At 31.7% G+C, this 20,527-nt stretch overlaps 2 protein-coding genes across 2 annotated transcripts in view; both read right to left on the reverse strand.

Annotated features, from left to right (window-relative positions):
* The window catches only part of LOC139493131 (obscurin-like protein 1), a 228,406-nt gene that overhangs the window by 76,222 nt on the left and 131,657 nt on the right, over positions 1-20,527 (reverse strand). The gene's annotated exons all lie outside the window — the stretch shown is intronic.
* Positions 8,071-20,340, reverse strand: LOC139492096 (cell adhesion molecule CEACAM1-like). Its single transcript, XM_071280239.1, has 8 exons — positions 20,313-20,340; positions 16,305-16,577; positions 15,382-15,699; positions 14,484-14,759; positions 13,717-14,025; positions 11,215-11,379; positions 9,819-9,846; positions 8,071-8,457 (listed from the first exon to the last, which is right to left on the reverse strand). The coding sequence occupies exons 1-8, from the start codon at positions 20,338-20,340 to the stop codon at positions 8,403-8,405; spliced, it is 1,452 nt and encodes a 483-aa protein (XP_071136340.1). The 3' UTR covers positions 8,071-8,402.

The following is a 20,527-nucleotide window of genomic DNA, read 5'->3' on the forward strand; positions in this document are numbered from 1 at the left end:
TTAAATACTGAATAATTTGGGAAATGTATTTCCCATTTGCAGTTAAAGTTGGTATATTGCTACTTAGGTAGAGGAAATTCATAAATTTCAAAATTCAAAATCGTCACGTTTGTCATAGATACTGGTACTGGGATAACTGTGTATATCAAATTCGAGGTTTAAGTCGAAAAATGAGACAGAGGATGTCGTGTCTGTTGTCTCTTTAATTTATAGTTTCGGGGTAATTATTTATGGAACCCAATCAAAAAAGTCTGGACTGTTTTTTGGAAAACACATCATAAATATATCTGAATGTGAAATTGAATGACATGGTTTCTTTGATCTTCTTGTTTTTGACACGTGTCTGACGGAACTCCAATTTATATGAAAAAAAGAAGAGGTCGGCAAGAAAATCGCACAGTTCGTGTCCATAAAGCAGCTTTTTTCTATAGTCATGCCCGATACAAAAGTATTCAAAATTCCAAAGCCTTATAAAAAGGTTTAAAAGTTGTTTAAACTAAAGAGTATATAAAGTAAATCCAAACCTGGACACGATATCAGAAGTGGATGACTATACAGTATGGGTTTTAATTAAAACCGAACGATATATCATCATTATTTAGCATTCAGGCGATTGTTGTCTCATTTGCAATCAAACGACATCTGGTTTTTAATTTTATTTTTAAGTTTGGCCAAAGAAGTAGAATGAAGAGAAATTTGCTTACCTGTCGTATAAATCGGATTCAGTTTTTTGTTAAAACCAAAAGCAAAATATCTGACAACAAATTGGTGTAATTGAAAGTTGTTACCGTTCGATTTGATTTGTTCTCAATATAAGTAGCATGTAAATAGTAGCATGTAAATAGCATGTAAATTTATACCTTTTTAAAGTTTATTGTATTAAACAAACACTTATCTGATTTGTATAAGTTGATAACACAATCCTTGTAACTACATAGATCTGCATACAAAGTAAACATTTACTATACATAAATAAAACCTGAATAACTCAAAATTTTAGGTGGACAAGAAAGTATATGTAGGCTTTTTATGTATGATATTAAAAAAACTACTTTAATTGAGATATCTATTTTATAAGAAATTCAATATATTTGCAAGCAGATCAAGAAAAACGCCATTTCAAATAAGATGACATAGCAACAACATTTCGACAAATGATCAAAAACGATTATGAATAAAGAAGACAGGAATTAACCTCATTAATTGATCAAGAAAAAAAATCGCTTGCAAGTGAAGGACATCCTAGTAGATTTCGAAAATGATCAGGCTTAAGCCGCTACAAGGCAGCTCTCGCAACTGCAAAGTGGAGAGGGATTAATATTAGTTGTTATAACTTGTTTTCCCAATCCACATATAAGTAAATATGTTTAAACTACTTCTTGATAGATATAGTTGTCTCATGTGTTACCATCAAACTCTGCTGTGTTGATATATGTGTGCATTGCCGGAACGAGTAAGACAAGACAAAAGTTAAAAATAGCTTTACAAAATATTGATTCAGGTCATATGAATGGTTGTTGCACATGTCGGATAAAACGTAACAAGACAAATGAAAAAGTATGAACCGTAATAATTTTCAATACGAATTTTTATATGCATAAAAGGTTTTGAATACGTCAATAAAATGATTAAGGTACCATCATGTTAACGTTAATTTTGTGCTAAGCCGATGAGGATTTCTGTACATTTTATATCTGTCTTATTTGTCAGTATATAAAGTCGAGTTTCTCGTGTTTCGTCTACAGGGTTTTCGTTTTAATGTAAACTATGTTCATGTGTTTTTACTGTTAACCCTTCAACCCAGTAAAAGTCTGAAATCGCTTATATCTGTACTCGACTGTACTGATTTTTACTCAACCAGTCTGAATTTGTCTAAATTTTACTTGATATACTTGACTGTAGTTTGAACCATACAAAGGCTCCGTGTTGAAGGCCGTACATTGACCTTTAATGGTTTCCTTTTATAAATTGTTATTTGGATTGAAAGTTGTCTCATTGACACTCACACCACATCTTCTATATCTATTAACAGTCTGAACTTGTACTCGACCAGTACGTAACCATTTTATACGAGTCGGAACCATGCTCGACATAGTCTGAACCGTACTCGACCAAGTTTTAACCAACCTAGACCTATTCTTTGTATCTATCAACCGAATTTTATCAATTTTGGAAACGTTTTTTTAGAAAAAAGAAATTTGAACAACAACTTGAAATTAAAAATGTATTCAGTTACATGTAAGTATTGAAATTAAAATTTCACAATATTCAATCATAATATCTTCAACACAATATTCATTAACACTTACATAATATGATAGTTATATATATCAACTTTAAAATATAAATAAAACAAGCTGATGAAATAATCTCCAAAACGAATTGTGACTAATGTTTTCAAGTTATTCAAATTTTAACTGAAGCTATTCGGAGACTCCATATGACATTTATTCCAAATTATGCATTTGATATAAGTGAAATGTATTTCTAACTGGTACACCATAAATGATAGAGACCTACACATGTAGGGTCTTTTAATCGAAGGTCCCTGGTAACAAAAATAGGGCCAAGGTCAAAGGTCAAGGTAATATTCTAAATTTTGATTTAAGCTAATTTTCACTTTTTCAAAAAACCTTATGAGATATGGACAAAGCAAATTATAAGTTACGACGCATATTAATTGGCTGAAAGCATATGTGAACATTTGATAGGAGTTTTCTCCTCTCTTACATTTAATATTACGTTTATGATTCCATTGCCCATTTAAGGCGAAGTGTACGTGATTAAACTACACAATGGATTTTTTTAAAATTTTACATGTAGATTCTGCTTGTTAAAATAAATCGGAAAATAAAATAATAAAAGGGGGTAACCGTTTTCGTTTTTGAGATACGGGCTGTTGAAGTTAACAGCATCATACACCAAAATTACAAAGGATATATAGGGAAAATCGTGAAATTCGGCTGGAATTGTTACATTTCCAAGATTTTCTATTATATTAGACAATCGATTTTTTTTAAACTTATGAGACGATTCTGAAATGTCTGAGGAATCGATTGGTGCAAAGAAAGTCCTTAGCAACCGTGCTACTTTTCAAGCTATACCCTGTTAAAGTTGAATCTTGAGTGTAAAAAAACAAAAAACAACGACAACGTTATTGACGTCGCCGCAACAGTTACGACGCTTCATGCCTGGACTATACTTGTATGAAATATATACCGTTTTGTTGGAGTTCGTGTTGCTCGGTCTTTAGTTCTTTATGTTACGTTTTGTGTACTATTGTATTGTAATTGTCTATTATATTCGGGTGCGTTCGGAGATCGCCAAGCTAGAAAACGGTTGACATTTTCTTCATTATGAACTAGAACTATTTTCGACCTTGGTGCCTTATTTTTTGTTAAAATCTAAACACTGCGACGTGTTTTCAAAATCTTTGTTCCCAAAAAACTTCATTTCATCAAGGTCTTTTCTCAGAATATCAGTCATCTGTCTGGCACAAGATAACAAATCAATATTTAAGTAAATATAAGTTGTGTGGTAATTCTTAGTACATTTGGGTAAATTAATCTTATCTTTGCGCCGTATTTATATAAGCATCTCTATAATTCAACACATCCCTGAGCCACGACATTATATATTTTATGCATTGCATGCGCTTCTTTTTATCACAATCCAGACCGGCTAGTAACCGTTGTATAACTTTACACGTCTGAAGACGAATATTTGCGTGAAACATTTTTGTATGATTTTTATTTCTGGAAATCAATCTGAAATCTACAGCAGTCCATTTCCGCAAGTCGGGCTGGACCTTAACTTTTATGTGCATTCGGGATTTACACAAATTGTAACCCGAATAATTCAGTCGTATTATTCAGTTGATGTACGAATGCTACATTTCTCGTGTGGGAGGAAATCGGACATGGAAAGGACTTGAATTATTCGAGTTACTCAATTTGAAACTCGGGAATATATTTCTAGCTGTTCGGAATTCGCGGAAACAAATGATTGTTTTTATGCACACAGGCACAATAAAAGAAAACAGATTTCGCTATATATCTCTTCGAAATTGGAATTTGTGAAAGAAGAAATGACATGTTATATTTTATCTTACATGTGTACTTTCAATTTCAATATGGTTCTAAATTTAGATTTAGTTTTCCCATAAATTGCGGACGGAATAGAAGACACCTGTTTATTTTCTGCACATGTAGAAAAAGTTGAAAACTTGGATTTGAATGACATAATTTTTACTTATTTTAAGATAAATGTTAGAGTGAGACAATTTTTAAGTTACCGAGTAATTTTTGGGGCATAATTTGTTCATTTTTTGTTTGTTTTCCGTCTTTGTTCTTCCGACTGGTAAGTTTTGCACTAGTGGTCAAATTAGTCTCTTGGTATCGTCTGATTAATTTCTTATATAAATAAAAATCATGTCTTTAAGTTTTCAATTGCACAAAATACGAACGTTTCAACGTCTTTTTAATTAAACAATTAAATTCACACGTCTTTCATTTATTATTTGTAACCTATTATAAAACTTTACGTTGAGTACTGTGTTTTTCGTTCAAGACTACGGCTTTTTAAAACGATATTGTTGGGTCAATTCAGGTTTCATTTTAATTTATTATTTGATATCAATAGAAGAAAAACTGTTACATGTTTATTTGTTTATTTGTTTATAATTTTGTTGTAAGGCGTTTTTTCTTTCTGTTGATATCATAAACACGAAATGCCTTCTCCTACGCGTATAAAACATTAAAAAACCGGTGTTCTTAAGTCAGGCTGCACACAGAACAACGTACAGAATGCTGTGATTTCTAATAAGAGTTATTTAGATAATTTTTGAGGTTTTAAGACAGCACAGGCGTGCTTGTTGGATTCATCATAGACCGCAGAAAGTAGTTTCTCTTTCGTGTGTCCTTTCTTGGAGTAAGGGAGATAACTTGCGTAACTAACGACGAACGTTTTTAATCCCGTATTCCGCTAGAGGCGTGCAATTACGTACACTTCGCCTTAAAATATAAAATACAACCTCGGGTCTTTTGATTTGAGGTCCTTAGTTAATGACTTTAAAATTGAGGTCAAGGTCTCAGGTAAACTTTACGTTATATAGTTTGATATTTGCTTTAATCAAGTATGTGTGTATGAAAAATCTATAGAATTTTGTGCATTTATTTGCGAGCAACATGACTTCAAATCATTAAAATCGAATACAAGTTACCGTGTGTAAATCGAAAGTAGCTATTTGTTGTCATCATCTATGTGAAAATATATAGGACCATATATTTTTGAATTCAGTGTCAAGTTCAAATGATCTTGGAAGGACATTTTTTTTCAAAACAATAGTAACAAATAATCTCTCTTATTTCAAACAAAAATTTGAAGAGGCTATATCTTATTAAAATAAGCATATAATAAGCTACCATTTGCGCTAAAAATAAAAAATTTCAAACCGAATTTTAATATATCCGATATTAAAATGTATCGTTTTAATGGTTCTTTGACCAATTGTTATTTATCAATGTATGTTTCTGTGCTGAGTGTTCTTGCATTTATTTTCAATGTGGCCCTTTTACAGTTTATCTGATTCCCTCAATTTTTGTTTTAGACCCGGATTTGTTTCACTAAATAGCCACATTCCAGTAGTGTCTGCATACGGGAGTATATATCTTCCATTTCATACGATATTTCGGGCTTGTAATCTTATCATGATTTCTTTAAAAAAAAAGGGCTGCTGCTCACAACGAGGCTATTAAACCAAGAGTTACAAATGGGGAAGTGAAAATCGTCCTTTCGTTAATTGTACAGACGGCAAAAGGAGTTGTTCCGGATATGTCCTTAATACTAGTATCGTAACTACAATCCCGTTCCCTTTTCACGAATATGACCTACCGAATAAGACTATTTACCGGGTTTGTAATGATATGAGCAACACGACGGGTGCCACATGTGGAGCATGATCTGGTAACCCTTCCAGAGCACCTGAAATCATCCTCAATTTTTGGTGGGGTTCGTGTTGCTTGGTCCTTTAGTTTTCTATGTTGTGTCTTATGTACGTACTATTATTTGTCTGTTTTTCTTTTTTTAACCATGGCATTGTCAGTTTATTTTCGATCCCTCTGGTATCTTTCGCCCCTCATGCAGTTAAATCAAATTAAGACTATTGAACAGCGGTATAATATCATTGCCTTTTTATCACCTCTTTTAAATGCAACATTGAAAAACGGTTTGACAATTTGTATACCATCATCAAATGCTTTTGTCATGGAGAACCCAATTGTGAGGCACGTGCATTCCATTTGAGATGATACTTTACATCAACAGGATTTGTTAATTTGAAAATTAATCTGTGAAACTCTGGTAATGATGGGTCAAGCATATCTAATGTTTGACTTGAAACACTTTGTGATAATCTTTAGATAATCCAAATCAACATCAAAATGTTTAGACAACAAACTATTTCTAATAATCCCTTCCTGAGTTTTATCGGCGTCTCTTATTCATGGTCATCAGTTGTTGTCCATTCGTTTTTTATGTGTTTTGTCGTTTGGTTTTGCCATGATTAAGGACTTTCCTATTTGATTTTCCTCTGAGTTAAGTATTTTTGTGATTTTACTTCTTTTTTATGAGTGTTTCACATCTTACCATACGCTAAAGAATTAAGGTTAGAGTTGGGACATCTTACGGTATAATCAATGTAATAATATCTGACATGTGTATTAATATCCATGAAATTTAATCTAATTCTGCAGGTACGAAATTTCTTACAATATAATTTAAAAAATATTGATGAAATTCAAAATGTTGGAGCATTGATCATTTCCATAGTAAATGTTTAAAAATTAAAATATATGATTTATTTAATTTCAATAACTTGAGAACAATTGTCGACTAAACATATCATAATAATGGTCATACCTGGTTAATCGAATCGAATATTGAAAATATGTTAAACACAGCTACGTCTTATCTATTGTGTTTATAATAATTTTATAAGCTACAAAATAACGTTTGGAGATTTTTTTTTAAAGACATCAGAAGAGATATCATACTTCATCAGACCTTGTTGGTTATTGGTATGTCTGGGATAATACAATGATATTTTTTTTAGATTATTTACATTAAGTGTTTGAACTTGTGTTGTAAATTTCTAACTTCGATAGTATCAAATAGCAGGTTAGCGATCAAAGTAAGCATTCAAATGATAACTATTAATAACACATGTAATACAGATCGATTGATTTTTGTTTGCAGAACGTCTTTTTGCTATATATTCAGATATGTGTCGAAATTGTGATGTTACACTTTTGTTGAAGGCTAGGATGAATATTGATTTAAAATATTAAACCAGGAATCTGATGTTCAGTGGTTACCCTTTGTTGATGTTTATCGATTCTCGTTTATATATAGGTTATAACGTTCGTTTATATATTTCTAAAATAAAATCCCCTTCTCCCTTTTCAGTACTTTATGTCAATAATAAGCCAGAAACCTCCCATCTAGATCCATTAACAATTCAAAAGATCTATGTTATTTTATTTTTGTATAACTATTCTTCAAAAGATGTTTTAAGAAAGAAAACGTTTTTTTTTTTACATTGATGCGTTCAGAACATACGTAAGCAGTTGATGAGTTATATAAAATGACGTTTAAACCACACAATATATATGGCACATATTACAAAGTAAAATCACAAAAAACTGAACTCCAAGGAAAATTCAAAAAGGAAAGTCCCTAATCGAATGGCAAAATCAAAAGTTCAAACACATCAAACGAATGGATAACAATAAAATTAACGGTACCAATTTTCTTGCACCAGATGCGCATTTCGACAATACATGTCTCTTCAGTGATGCTCGTGGCCAAAATATTTGAAATCCAAAGCTTATATAAAAGATGAAGAGCTATAATCCATAAGGTTCAAAAAGTATAGCCAAATCCGTGAAAGGAATCAGAGCTTTGCATGAGGGAGATACATTCCTTAATTTAAAATAATTTCTATCATTTTGTAACAGTAAATTTTAATAACACAAAAATTCCGTATTTTCATGCCAGTACCGAAGTACTGTTATATTTCTGACTTGGTACAGGCATTTTCTTATGTAGGAAATGGTGGATTGAACCTGATTTTAAAGCTAGCTAAACCTCTCACTTATATGACAGTCGCATCAAATTTCATTATATTGTCACCGATGCGTGAACAAAACAAACAGACACAATAGGCAAAAATGTCAAAAATAGCGGTACAGCAGTCAGCACTGTGTTATCCTCTTAATCACTATAAAACAACAAATGTAACGAAGAAGCACAAAAAGGCATGCATCAAAATTAACATCCTCATTTTGCATATATTATACAATGTTCAGTAGTTAAAACACTTCAATATAATCTGCTTGCTGTTCTTATCTGTTTGATCGAGTAGACATACTTATTGTGTCATAAGTGCTATCTTCATTTCTACAACATAAACAAAAACAACAAAGTTATAAACATATTAAATATATATTTTGTATTAGTTATGTTAATTACAATCATTTGCAATATCGAAAGCAGTAGTGGGCGCACAAACTTTATCAAAATGAAGAATAAAAAATTAGCAACAACTTTATCTAAAATAATTGCTTAACTATTCAACCGGCAATAGACCTGTAAATTAATTTCTGAAAATTTGTATTTTTATTTCTTTCATATTTGGACATGTAGTAGGGGTAGATAACATGGATAATCACTTTATTAAACCGGCATCACTAAAAACAAACGAAATTTAACAAACTCGAATAAGTTTAATCATAAGATAGTGTTCTTCTTCTTTTAGTAAATTCCGCATTTTTGCAGAGCACAGTGTCTCACAGAGAACTCAGACCTTTGGTTAAAAAAATCACCACTGTTGAATCGTTGTAAATCATCAGAGTTCTAGATTGACTTCTTTCTACTATTTCCTCCGTTTTCGAAGCACCCGTATTACACAGGGACAAAACTGAACTCGAACCTGTCGAAAATAAAATTACTACAAACCAGCGTCACTGAGAAATTGTATATCATTAGTGTTCTATGTTGTCTTCTCATTTTCTCTGAGTTATTTTCCCCGTTCTAGGAGCACATTTGTAACACCGAGACAGAAACCACTAATAGGACATTCAAACTCCCTTGAGGAAGAACTGACGACCTGATCAAATCAACCAACATAATACATCAGTGGATCAAAACAGTTTGAGAAACACGAACCCATGCTATGTGTCATCATAAACATTTTAAGTAGATTTTCAAGCAGTATCATTCCACATTTGTATGCATTTAGAGTGAAAAGGTACTGACCAAACGGGAAAAAGTGATAAAAGACTACGTTTCTAGTATCTTGATGTCGAAGATCGCAAAAAGAGAAATAAAACAGTTAGCTGAGACGCAAACAACAATTTGTTACGGTAACAATGCAATGTGTTATATAAATTTCAGTCATCCTGTCACATCATCTTATTTGAACGCTATGTTTTCTTCATCTCACAACATGCTAGTCAAACCTCACAATGCAGTTAGTATCAATTTGAAGTTTTACTGTTGTTTTTAAGGATACAAGATATTGCAACTGTCAAAGGAAGTGTTTAGTAAAATTTCATCGTTTTTTAAACACGCTTCTACCTTTTGCCTAACATTATTTTAATTGAAACTGCTCTACAAAATGTTATTGTGAATTAATTTGTTCAGCTGTTGGAATTCTAACCTAAAATATAACTGCTAAGGGTTTTCTTTCGTTTTGTATTTATTTAGTCAGCCCATATGAACTACAATTTTGATATTACATTTGACTTAAATCCACCTACCTTGTTGGCATTGTAGAATTATATCTGTCTGCAAAAGAATTATATATCAATTGTAAAGTATTGAAAGAAATGAATATTAAACATTAACTTTCATGCGGCCGAAGAGTTTGCTGGGTAAATCTTCACAAATAAAACTGAAAACCGAATAGATGAAAACAAAAGATATACATGTACAAGAACAAAATCTGTTGAAGAGCTTTATAACAACAACAAAAATAGCCAAATCCGTTTAAGGTCAGCCTGGCCTGAAATAAGCACTATACAATTAATTTAGACTTGTGTTTTAAACTGCTTAAGAACAATTATTCGTAGCAATGATCACGAGAGCATTCTTGTCACAATCTAAAAAGACATTACTGTACAGTTTTGATACTATGAATTGTACGTCTTCCAATTTGTATAACACAGCAGCGGAATTCGTTCCATATATGATGAAAAAAATCTGATATTTTGATATATAGATCAGTTTACTCTTGTTACTGTACAAGCGCACTGATGTAATAATTTGCTTCTATTTGTGTTGTATTAGCTTGTGACTCCTGAGTTCGAAATGCAGTGTGTCTTCTTCCCTGTTGGGTACTTTAAAGTACTATTCTATTTTAATTTGGTGTTTTGATAAAACATTAAAATGGTACAAAGGACGACAATGCTTTGTCTTATCAGATCAGAGTTGATTATCTATGCAAACATGAAAACTTGTTTTAATAATGATTTCCTAGACGATTTTAAGCACAAATTTACAAATACTAAAAGTTGTACTAGCTCTAATTCCACTTCAGTATTTGAATTAAATTCATATTTTCTCCTATAATACATGTTGTTTGATAAGAGACTACGTTTCTAGTATCTTGGTGTCGAAGATCGAAAAAAGAGAAATAAAACAATAATACGTATCTCTTCTGTTTGATATACTTATTCAGCTTTTAGTATACCCACAAATAAACAGCAATATCAGGTTGAATATTGCATGTTAGATTTATTTTCGTGAGAAATTTCCCTAACGGCACTTTATAAAATGTCATACGTATATATACCGTATGGATATTGTTTTAAATAATACTCATTAAAACATGAATGTCGACAAGGCAAACTAAGATTAAAAACTTGATATTTTCTTTTTTAAGCTTCATAATGCGTTTGTCTTTACACAAATACTGATCTCGTCTAATTTCAGCAATTGAAAAAAGACAATTTTAATATTTTGAGGTATGACGGAAAATGTTCTTTTTTTTTCATGGCATTCTCTAATTAATAGCATAACATACATGTTTTTCCTAAATCTAAACAATCAAAGCTTGAAACTATTAAATCAAATAAAAATTGGCATTCAAGATGACGATTACTCAATAGCTGGTATTGTAGACAGTGGAACTGCAGTCTGATTTTAGAGAATTACCTGTCTTTTTCGATGAAATTCTCCTGATAAATATGATGAAGCATATAACAACTAAGGCTATCCCAAATACTGTTGAGCATATTGAAATTATCACTGTCACACTGTTTACTGTAGAAGCTACTGATGTGGTGGCTTCTGTGGTGCTGATTGAGAATTTATTCTGCTCTAAAACATAGCATAAACTTAGTGTTTATTTATTTCTAGATTAAATTTAAACGTTCAAAAAAATGAAAATATTATTATTTAACTTGTCTATTTCATAACATCAAGATCGTAAGAAACTCATAATTGAAATTTTGAATATGCACCAGACTTGAGTTTCGTCCACAAAAAATAAATCAACAGGGAGACTCGAATTAAAAAATTACAAAGGCAAAATATAGTTGAAGAGCATTGAGGATAAATTCCTAACAGGTTTACCAAATTCACCTACGGTAGTATATTCCTGAGATAGGGAAGCCTTAATATTTCAAAAATTTCAAGTTTTGTAAACAGATAATTTACAGTTATGACCAAACCAATAATTATTCATGTAAACACAGAAGTGCTGACTACTGGGTTGGTGATACCCTCGGTAAGTATAAATTCCCCCAGCAGTGTCATTGACTCAGTGGTTATCGATAAACTCATCAAAGATAATAGGAAATACTCATTATAGCTCGTCTAAAAACTGTAATTAAAATATATAAAGAATCAAAAGGATTGTATTTGTATTATCATTCGTATGAAACATCATTTCTGGAACCATAATATGTGTTCCTTATGTCCGTAAACGCTGTATTTTTCTCTAGATATGATACAAATAGTCAACATTGCAATTAAATCAAACAGTGTCTGAATTTATTTATTTTCATTTGCTTTAGCTTCCACCACCAATTATTATTACACCAAAAAGAATTATAAGTCATACCTAAATTAATTTTACAATACAACAAAATACACCAACGACCCACAACGTATTTGTCTACATTAACTACATACAAGGCGTAAGCCAGACAACTTTAATCAACCCATGACTCAGACAATATATCATGGTGAAGGTACAATATGTGTTTTGGTTAAACCAATTATAAATGTGCTCAGACTTTCTTTTTTCAGATTATAGCAAACGTGTTCTAGATATTACAAATACGTTATAGATAATGCATATTTTAAGGTTTTTTTAGTCGTAGAACACACCGAGGACGAAACATAAAAGTAAACATCGAAAACTTAGAGAACCCGCTGCATTACTTTGCTTCTGTCCTAAGTCCAGTAGTTGTCGTTTGTTGAGGTGATTCATAAATGTTTTTCGTTTCTAGTTTTTTTTATATAGATTAGACCATTGGTTTTGAATGGTTTCACACTAGTAATTTATTTATCTCTATAGTTTGCTGGTAGGTGAGAGCATCTTATATATATCTTTTGTCATCTACAAAACAGACATTCAATAACGGTAAACAAACTCATGATTACGTCCGTTAAATTTTCGTTTGGATAATTTCAATTTTACCACTCCAATTATTCGTTAAATAGCATTAATTTTACCACCAAATCTCTCACCCTCTATTAAGGAAACAAATATTGGTAATGCAGGCTCTGAAATATCGTATCAGCTTGGAGATAAATATATACTTTATATACTGTTGAAATGTTTGTACATGTATTTTTTTGTAACAAAAACTTCATAACTACAAGAATTTCTCAATCGAGAGGTTTTGTTGTTTACAAATTCTGTGACAATAATCATATACAGGAAAAGATACATCGCAACAGGCACACTAAATTGTATCTATGATGTCATTGATTTCAAATCGAATAAGGTAGATACGATCAACATATTCACAACACTTTGCATTATTCCTTGTGAGAACAACTTATTCATATTTTCTGCTACTCGAAAATGTGAATCTAATGTATGTGTTCCATAGAATTTCCTACGGGTTACCCTAATTGGGTTCCTGTACAGCTAGTAGTAAATTATTACTTTTAAAACTCCAGATACTTTTCAAAAGTTTTAACCATGTGATCTAATTTTTTTTTCGACTGTAAATAGACAACATCTGTAATATATCAAAATGTTTACTTCTGTACCCCAATTTGTTTTTACATTTTATGTGTGTGTGTTTTGTTCATACAATGTTGTCAATATAATTAAATTATATATTTGTGCTTCAAAACCATATTTAATGAGCTATTGTCTTCACAAGGAAAAATAAAGGCAACAGTAGTACACTGCTGTTCGAAATTCATTAATCGATTGAGAAAAAATCAATCCGGGTTATAAACTAAAACTGAGGGACACACATCAAATATAAGTTGATAACAGTTGTGTTCCATTCATTTGATTTGGTTCAGCTTATAACTTTCCGTTTCGACATTTCCAATGAACCTGATATTTTTTTCCCCTACTTTTTAACAAGTAAAGCTAGCTTCTTTTCTTTCTCCATGTAAGCTTTGAAGTATACCTTACATGAAATAATGCAAAAAGTCAAGAAAACAAAATAATAAACTTAGTATTACCTTGTTTAATAACAAATAATTGGTTCACCTCTTCAAAACTGTTTCGAATCACGCATTTATATAGTCCATACTCAGCTTTGTGTACAGTTAAGTTGCTAACGAAACCTTCTTCGTTTACTAAAACACGATGTTGTCTGATTTGTACAATAGAATATGTTGTTGTTTGTAGAAATTTAGTTCCTAAAGTAACTGGTTCATTGTTATAGTACCACTTTGGATCACTTGGAAATGGTATAGAGAAAAACGTGATAGAAAATACTGTATCGCTATCGTCTACTGAAGTGGAGTGTGATATGACAAAAGGTGGTCCTGAAATAGAAAACGAATGTGCAAGGTTGTTTGTTTCCTTTTTTTATAACCAAATTAATCCATGCATATTACTCTTAGACCTTGGATAATCACAGATCTGACACTTGTTCTGGTTGTTTTTCGTAACACTGTTACGTTTATCCACCCAGAAGTAACAGACTAGATCTTCGAACAAATAAATAGGTCAAAATCGTCAGTCGAGTTATTGCCCTTTGATGACAATTTTTACCAATATTTGGTATTGCTTTCCTTACATCTTTAAATGATTATATTAGATAGATAGAAACTAAAATTAGCAAAAGTTATTAAGACAAGATCTTCATTTAGGACCAAACGAGGAATTTTTTCAACCAATCCTTATAAGAGTTATTGCCCTTTCATGATAATGTTAACGATAACAATTTGTTTGCCGTCTGAGTGAAACAAAAAAAGAGGACGATGTTAAGAACAATATTTACCGCTTACAAACAATATTGTAGACTTTTCCATGAGTGTCTGGCCGAGAATATCTGTTTTCCATCTACAAGTGTAATCACCGGTATCCTGACTATTGCAGAATGGAATAGTCAGAATGTTTGAGGTATTAACATGTCTGCCTGGGAGCGAACGTATAGTTTCTCCAGCGTTTGAGTGAATCCAAGGGACTGGAGTGGCGCCGACCAATTTTAAAGTACACTTTAATTCAATACTATGTGAAGTGTCACAATAGGCCCGTCTTTCCAATTCTAAACTAGCTAAATAATAATAATAGACAAGTATTAAATTTCCTTTAAACTCTCTTATAGTTCTACAATGTAATTAATATAAATAAGTATACCCTATATAAATATGTTCAATTATGCAGACGCATAATTTTTCATTTATTTGTTGCAAAATAAAGAAGGTAAATCAAACATTTTTATATCCATGTATTACATTAGAGAGGTACATTTATACATGAACAAATGGCAAGCACTGAATTACAGGGCTCGTGACTTGGGACAGGCACATAGTACATAAAGAATGTGGCGGGGTTAAACATGTTAGCGTTAACCTTGGTCAGTGGTGTAACAGTACAACATATATAAAACGATGTTTGGTTTGTTATCTTTTCGGGAATACTTCAAGTCATCCTTATTGTTGTGTTGTCTAATAATTAGTTTTCTAGATGATGTCTTATCTAACAAAGAAGGAAAATAAGAAAATCATCTCGTATCACATCTAAATGGACATGCATGCACATATAATGTTATTCTATACAAAGTTAAAAACACATTCATGTTCTTTTTGGTAAAAACACTTTTTTTTTTATCGTGTAACATATTGTATTTGAAAAAATAGACTGATATTATATTTATTTAGATATTTGAAAATTACCTGGTCCTAAAATAATTTGTTCTACAATAAATCCATATTGATTAGAAATTTGACAATTGTAAACATCGCTCGGGCGTCTCCTGAAATTATGAATCGTTAAGTTTGATATAAATCCATCAGTCGTTACATCCACGTTGTATTGCTTTAGTCCAACCGTCATGTTATTTACGTCTATGGTGTATTGTGGATCTCCATTTAAGCTATCGTTTCCTAGCAGCCATTGAATTTTGAAATCGTATGGAATGGAATAAAACATAACGGACAATATTAAATCATCTCCAACGACTTCTGTATGCTGATTCAATACAATAGGAGGACCTTTAAAAAAATCATAATATTGATATTGATGACACCACAAATGTTCGCCAATTTTAATAACAAAATATATAATATATGGATGGATGAATGGCGTTTGTGTTTGTAGCAGTTCAGTGTCAATTTTGTTCCGTTTTCTCTCTAATAGTTATTCAGTTTTTGTTACTATTGAACAGCGGTGTTGTACTATTGCCTTTATCTAACGTCCAGCGGCAGTTTTTTTCTACACTAAACAACTGTGAAATGCATGAAAGTATAGCAAAGAAAAATGTTGAGACCTCTTAGATTGATCAGATCTTGTTTAGTATAGTTGCGACTGTGGGTGATTTGTTACCGGTCATTACTGGTTCAACTTCTTCAGAAAAAAAGCCTTGCCTTATATCTAATGTTCATTACGTTTTTTACACGCCAGTTCATTGATCAAATAGTTACTTGTAAACTTTTAGCGGATCCACCATTTATTCCCTTTTTTAACGGTATATACTAGCATTGCTGTGTGTGTACCTCATTTGGAAAGTTTCAAAGATGTATAGCTATATTGACAAAGAAAAGATTAAGGAACAAACACCATTTAAAAACATTTTGGGTACATATCTATGTTAACGTACCATTGACTAACAGATGTACAGATCTGTTAATATTTGGCAGCAGAGAATAGTCTGTTGACAGCGTACAAGTGTATTCTCCAGAATCGTCATGATTACAAAATGGAAAATGAAGGGTATTCGTGTTTTCATCAACAAAGTCTTTATTTAGTTCCCGTATGAACTTGCCATTACGTGAGTGTATCCAACGTATTAGATTTGTTGTTAAGAAGTTAAATACACATGGAAGATCGACGAATTGTGATGCATTGCAACTCTGTACAGTTGATACATTGTCTAAAACAGATTGATAGATACATAAATAAATAAATTATTCAAATACTCAAATAACAATGACTAAGTAATAATAAGAACAGTTCAGTGGATTAAATAAGATAAATGTTTGTACTACTCCCCTTTATAACCCAATTTATACCCTTTTTCGAAGGACCCTCCCGCACGCATTTTGTTCTAAACGGAGTATTTTTTTGGAATATTCCCGCTTTCGCCATCCGGAATAGCTATCATGTCTAATTCCCGAGCCGTTTTTTTTTTTTTTGTAAACAAGCGATTTTAGCATATTAACATAGGTTTTCTTCTTTCTTACTACCATTCCCCTGTAAAAAGCATGCTGACTGTCGCTGTTAGAATAAAGTACGCAGAATTTCTGAAGAAGAATCAGAGCCTTGCATGACGTCATCATTATTTGGACTAAATGTGAACAACCCTCCAAATGAATAATCCTTCAAATGATGGTCTGTCCTTCAGACAAGGGTCATTGTACTGTTGTAGAAAAGAAAAATTAAAAGGGTGACAATTCATCATAATTGGAACCACTCTTTTAAAGGCCCGAAGAAAAGGGGGTCCACTTATTTTTAATAATAAAAATGATGCATATTTAACAAAGTCTAGGAAAAATCTTGAACATGATTTGATCATTTAATACGAGATATAAGCAGATGTATAGTTTGTAAGGAAAAGTTCTTTAAATAAATATGTGCCTTTTTGTACTATAAACGGTTTTTACTAAAACAAATTACTTTATATCACTTGCAATGTACCCCTTATAAAAGGCTTAGTTGTTACATTGAAATAATGTTCCAATTGTCTCATTGGCACTGATACCACATTTTATTCATATACAAAGTGCCAGAATAACAAAGAACTTAAATGAGAACATCAATACTAAAGGGACACAGACAATCAACATATAACACAAAAACTGAAATATACACATATCAATGAACAGCTCGAACCCCAAAAAAATTGGATGTGAACACAGGTGTTCTGGAAAGATGAGCAGTTTCTGCTTCTTTCAAGACAGCCGCCGTGTTGCTAGTTATAAATAATTTACGGTGAAGGAAGAAAGACATCTAAAAATTTCAATGGAGATCATTTAACGCAGTTGAAATATTTGTTTAATTATTTCTTGGTGAACAGGATAAAAACACTACATAAATTAAAGAAATGTCAAAGTACAAGTTTTATGCCATCTTGTTTTGATCAATATTTTCAAAACCTGTTAGTCTATGCTTTAAAAAAAGTATATATGCTTGCCTATATTTTTTCAAGCTTCGCCTGAAAAGTTTGCAAATAAATTATTTGTTTTATTAAAATTTCAAACGCTCGCTTGCCCCAATTGTTTTAGTAAAAAAAACTAAGAACAAGAAATTAAAATTTTGTGGCCTAAAGCAGAAAAATCTTTGGTTTTCAATTATATTATATTTCTCGGGTGATGCATGTTTGGCAGGATATTTCCCTATCGACGCACTCGTATCTTTCTTTTTAAAGTTTTGGCTATTCCCACAGTTTTTGAATTTGTCTTCTCAATCGATTTATGCGATTTAAATAGTCTTGAACTAATGTTACCTTTAATCATTTACTCAATATCTATTCAATATCAGGTTTCTTAAAACAAAATTTGCAGTGCATAGATGTAAACGCTCTGATCGTACATACCAATGCAATTAAAGTCGTCAGGAATCAACTCAAATACGTTTTTGTTGCTGTGTGCACATTTAGTATAATTGTCAACTTTAACCTGCTGATCATATCGTAAGTAAGCTAACCACATCAAGTCACAATCACACTGTATATAAGTGCTACCGAAATATCTAAAATTGGATAATCAAATGCTTCATTACATCTCTGTCAACTTTGTTCAAGTAAATTCTCGTGTCTGCATATTATATATGATTTCGTATTTTAAAGTGTCAGCTTTCATGAAAAATTGTATTTCCGAAAGCATCGCAGAAGCATCGAAGTTATTTAAAAAATAGGATTTTAATGTTTCACATCTGATTGTTTCGGAAAATGTTTTATATGCAAATAAACTCATCATAGATACCAGGACTAAATTTTATATATACGCCAGACGCGCGTTTCGTCTACAAAAGACTCATCAGTGACGCTAGAATCCAAAAAATATTTTAAAAAAAAGTCAAATAAAGTACGAAGAGCATAGAGATTCAAAATTCCTAAAAGTGTTTCCAAATACAGCTACGGTAATCTATGCCTGAGGTAGAAAATCCTTAGTATTTAAAAAAAATCAAAATTGTGTAAACAGTTTATTTATAAATATAACAATATCAATATCAAGAGACACAAGACCATCTACACATTGGTGTAAACAGTACGTGTAAAACGTTATAGGAATCAGCTGATAAACATAATGGTAGGCTTTTACAGGCTCCTTCGATGTGCACACTACCTCAATGACCTGATTTTGTGACCTACAGGTGATTGTACTTTGTTAATTTACAAACACAACCAATGATTTGTAGTAAACACACATGTCTTTTTTAATATAACTCCTTTTGTGATTATATTGAATGCGTTGTACTTACATGCCTACTGAGACTGTAATCAATCGGTTTTCTTTCATCGTAAAATTTGTACCTAGGATTCTGAATTTTAAACGACGAAAAATAAATAAGCTGTTTACATATTATCTGATGCAAAATATAAATGAAACCTCATAGTGCAATATTATCTACAGCTTCACATATATTTTCAAATTTATTCTTTTAGATATTCTAGTAAAACTCATTTGATCTTATTCTACTGCCCCTCCTTCAATATTTTACATGTGGTGAACAATGTAGATGATCAAATTTAATATTTCTGACAGATTTTCTCTTTAAAGGGAAAACAATCCTACACCTTACTAAAAAGTCTGGAAATGTACATTTACAAAAGATTATAGACAAGATGCTATGCAGTGTTAATTTATTTTTACTATCACGCAGTCGGTATATACAACACAATGTAATTGAATATTACCGTCTGCTGAGCATAGGCCTCAGGCATAGGCACCAGCTGACATATTTGATCTATGACAAAATGTTAAGAACTTTTTCAGGAAGAGAGAATACAATAATACTTTTTCAGTTCTCCAGTCGCCATCATAAATTCGTTGTTCAGTTTCCTATTCCCTACAATGGCTCAGTCAAACTTGTCCCACTTTTCAACTCTTCCAATCAAAGGTTAAACATCTACCTATGATGCCTACATAACATTGTCGCACCAAATTATTTATTTAACATCGATATGGATTATTTTGCAGACGTCATTAGTTTTTTCAGAGAGCACACGGGTAGCTATTATTTCGCAGAAGAAGGGGGGACACGGGCGGTAGGATTCATAAAATGAATATGCTTGTGTGATAACAACTGACAAAAATAATTCTGCCCTTCACAGGAAACAAATACATAACTCCACTATAAATTCGAAAAATGAACGACCATTTTAAAATGACAGAAATCAAATGTTATCAACTAACAGATGGGTTTAAAAGAACCCTTATTAGTGCAAAACATTGAATTAATCATGTAGGTCGTTAATTGAGTCTTATGTGTAAATATGTACATCATTTTGTAAAAATAGATTTAGTAACGCAATATATATTCCTGCTTTTATAATGGTAGTGGTTTCAACTTGTTCAATATCAAGGACATTTACGTGTTGTAAATATTTACTGTTCCGAAAAAAGATGTTGGTAGTGTGAAAGTTTTTGTGTATTCTTTAACATACCTTTTGTAAGACCTAAGTTTGGAACCATTTTATTGTTTCTCGTGTCTTTTATTCATAATTGCCTTTAATGATTACATTCTATTTTAAGGTATGTATGTTAGTCAACGGAGACTTCACTACCTGTTAACAAAGTTTAACAAAGGCATTTAATTATTCTCGTGACTCCGGACGATCTAAAATTAAACATAATGTATGTATAAGGTAAACTTTCCCCT

This window comes from Mytilus edulis, chromosome 10, assembly GCF_963676685.1.
Source record: "Mytilus edulis chromosome 10, xbMytEdul2.2, whole genome shotgun sequence".
Lineage (NCBI taxonomy): Eukaryota > Metazoa > Mollusca > Bivalvia > Mytilida > Mytilidae > Mytilus > Mytilus edulis.

Excerpts from the sequence above, each read along its gene's own strand:
- LOC139492096 (XM_071280239.1), bottom strand. The coding sequence starts at position 20,340 with ATGGTTCCAAACTTAGGTCTTACAAAAG. Across the intron at positions 14,026-14,483 it reads TACAATATTGTTTGTAAGCG|GACCACCTTTTGTCATATCA; the intron begins GTAAATATTGTT and ends TTTCTATTTCAG. Across the intron at positions 8,458-9,818 it reads AATTCTACAATGCCAACAAG|AAATGAAGATAGCACTTATG; the intron begins GTAGGTGGATTT and ends TTTATGTTGTAG.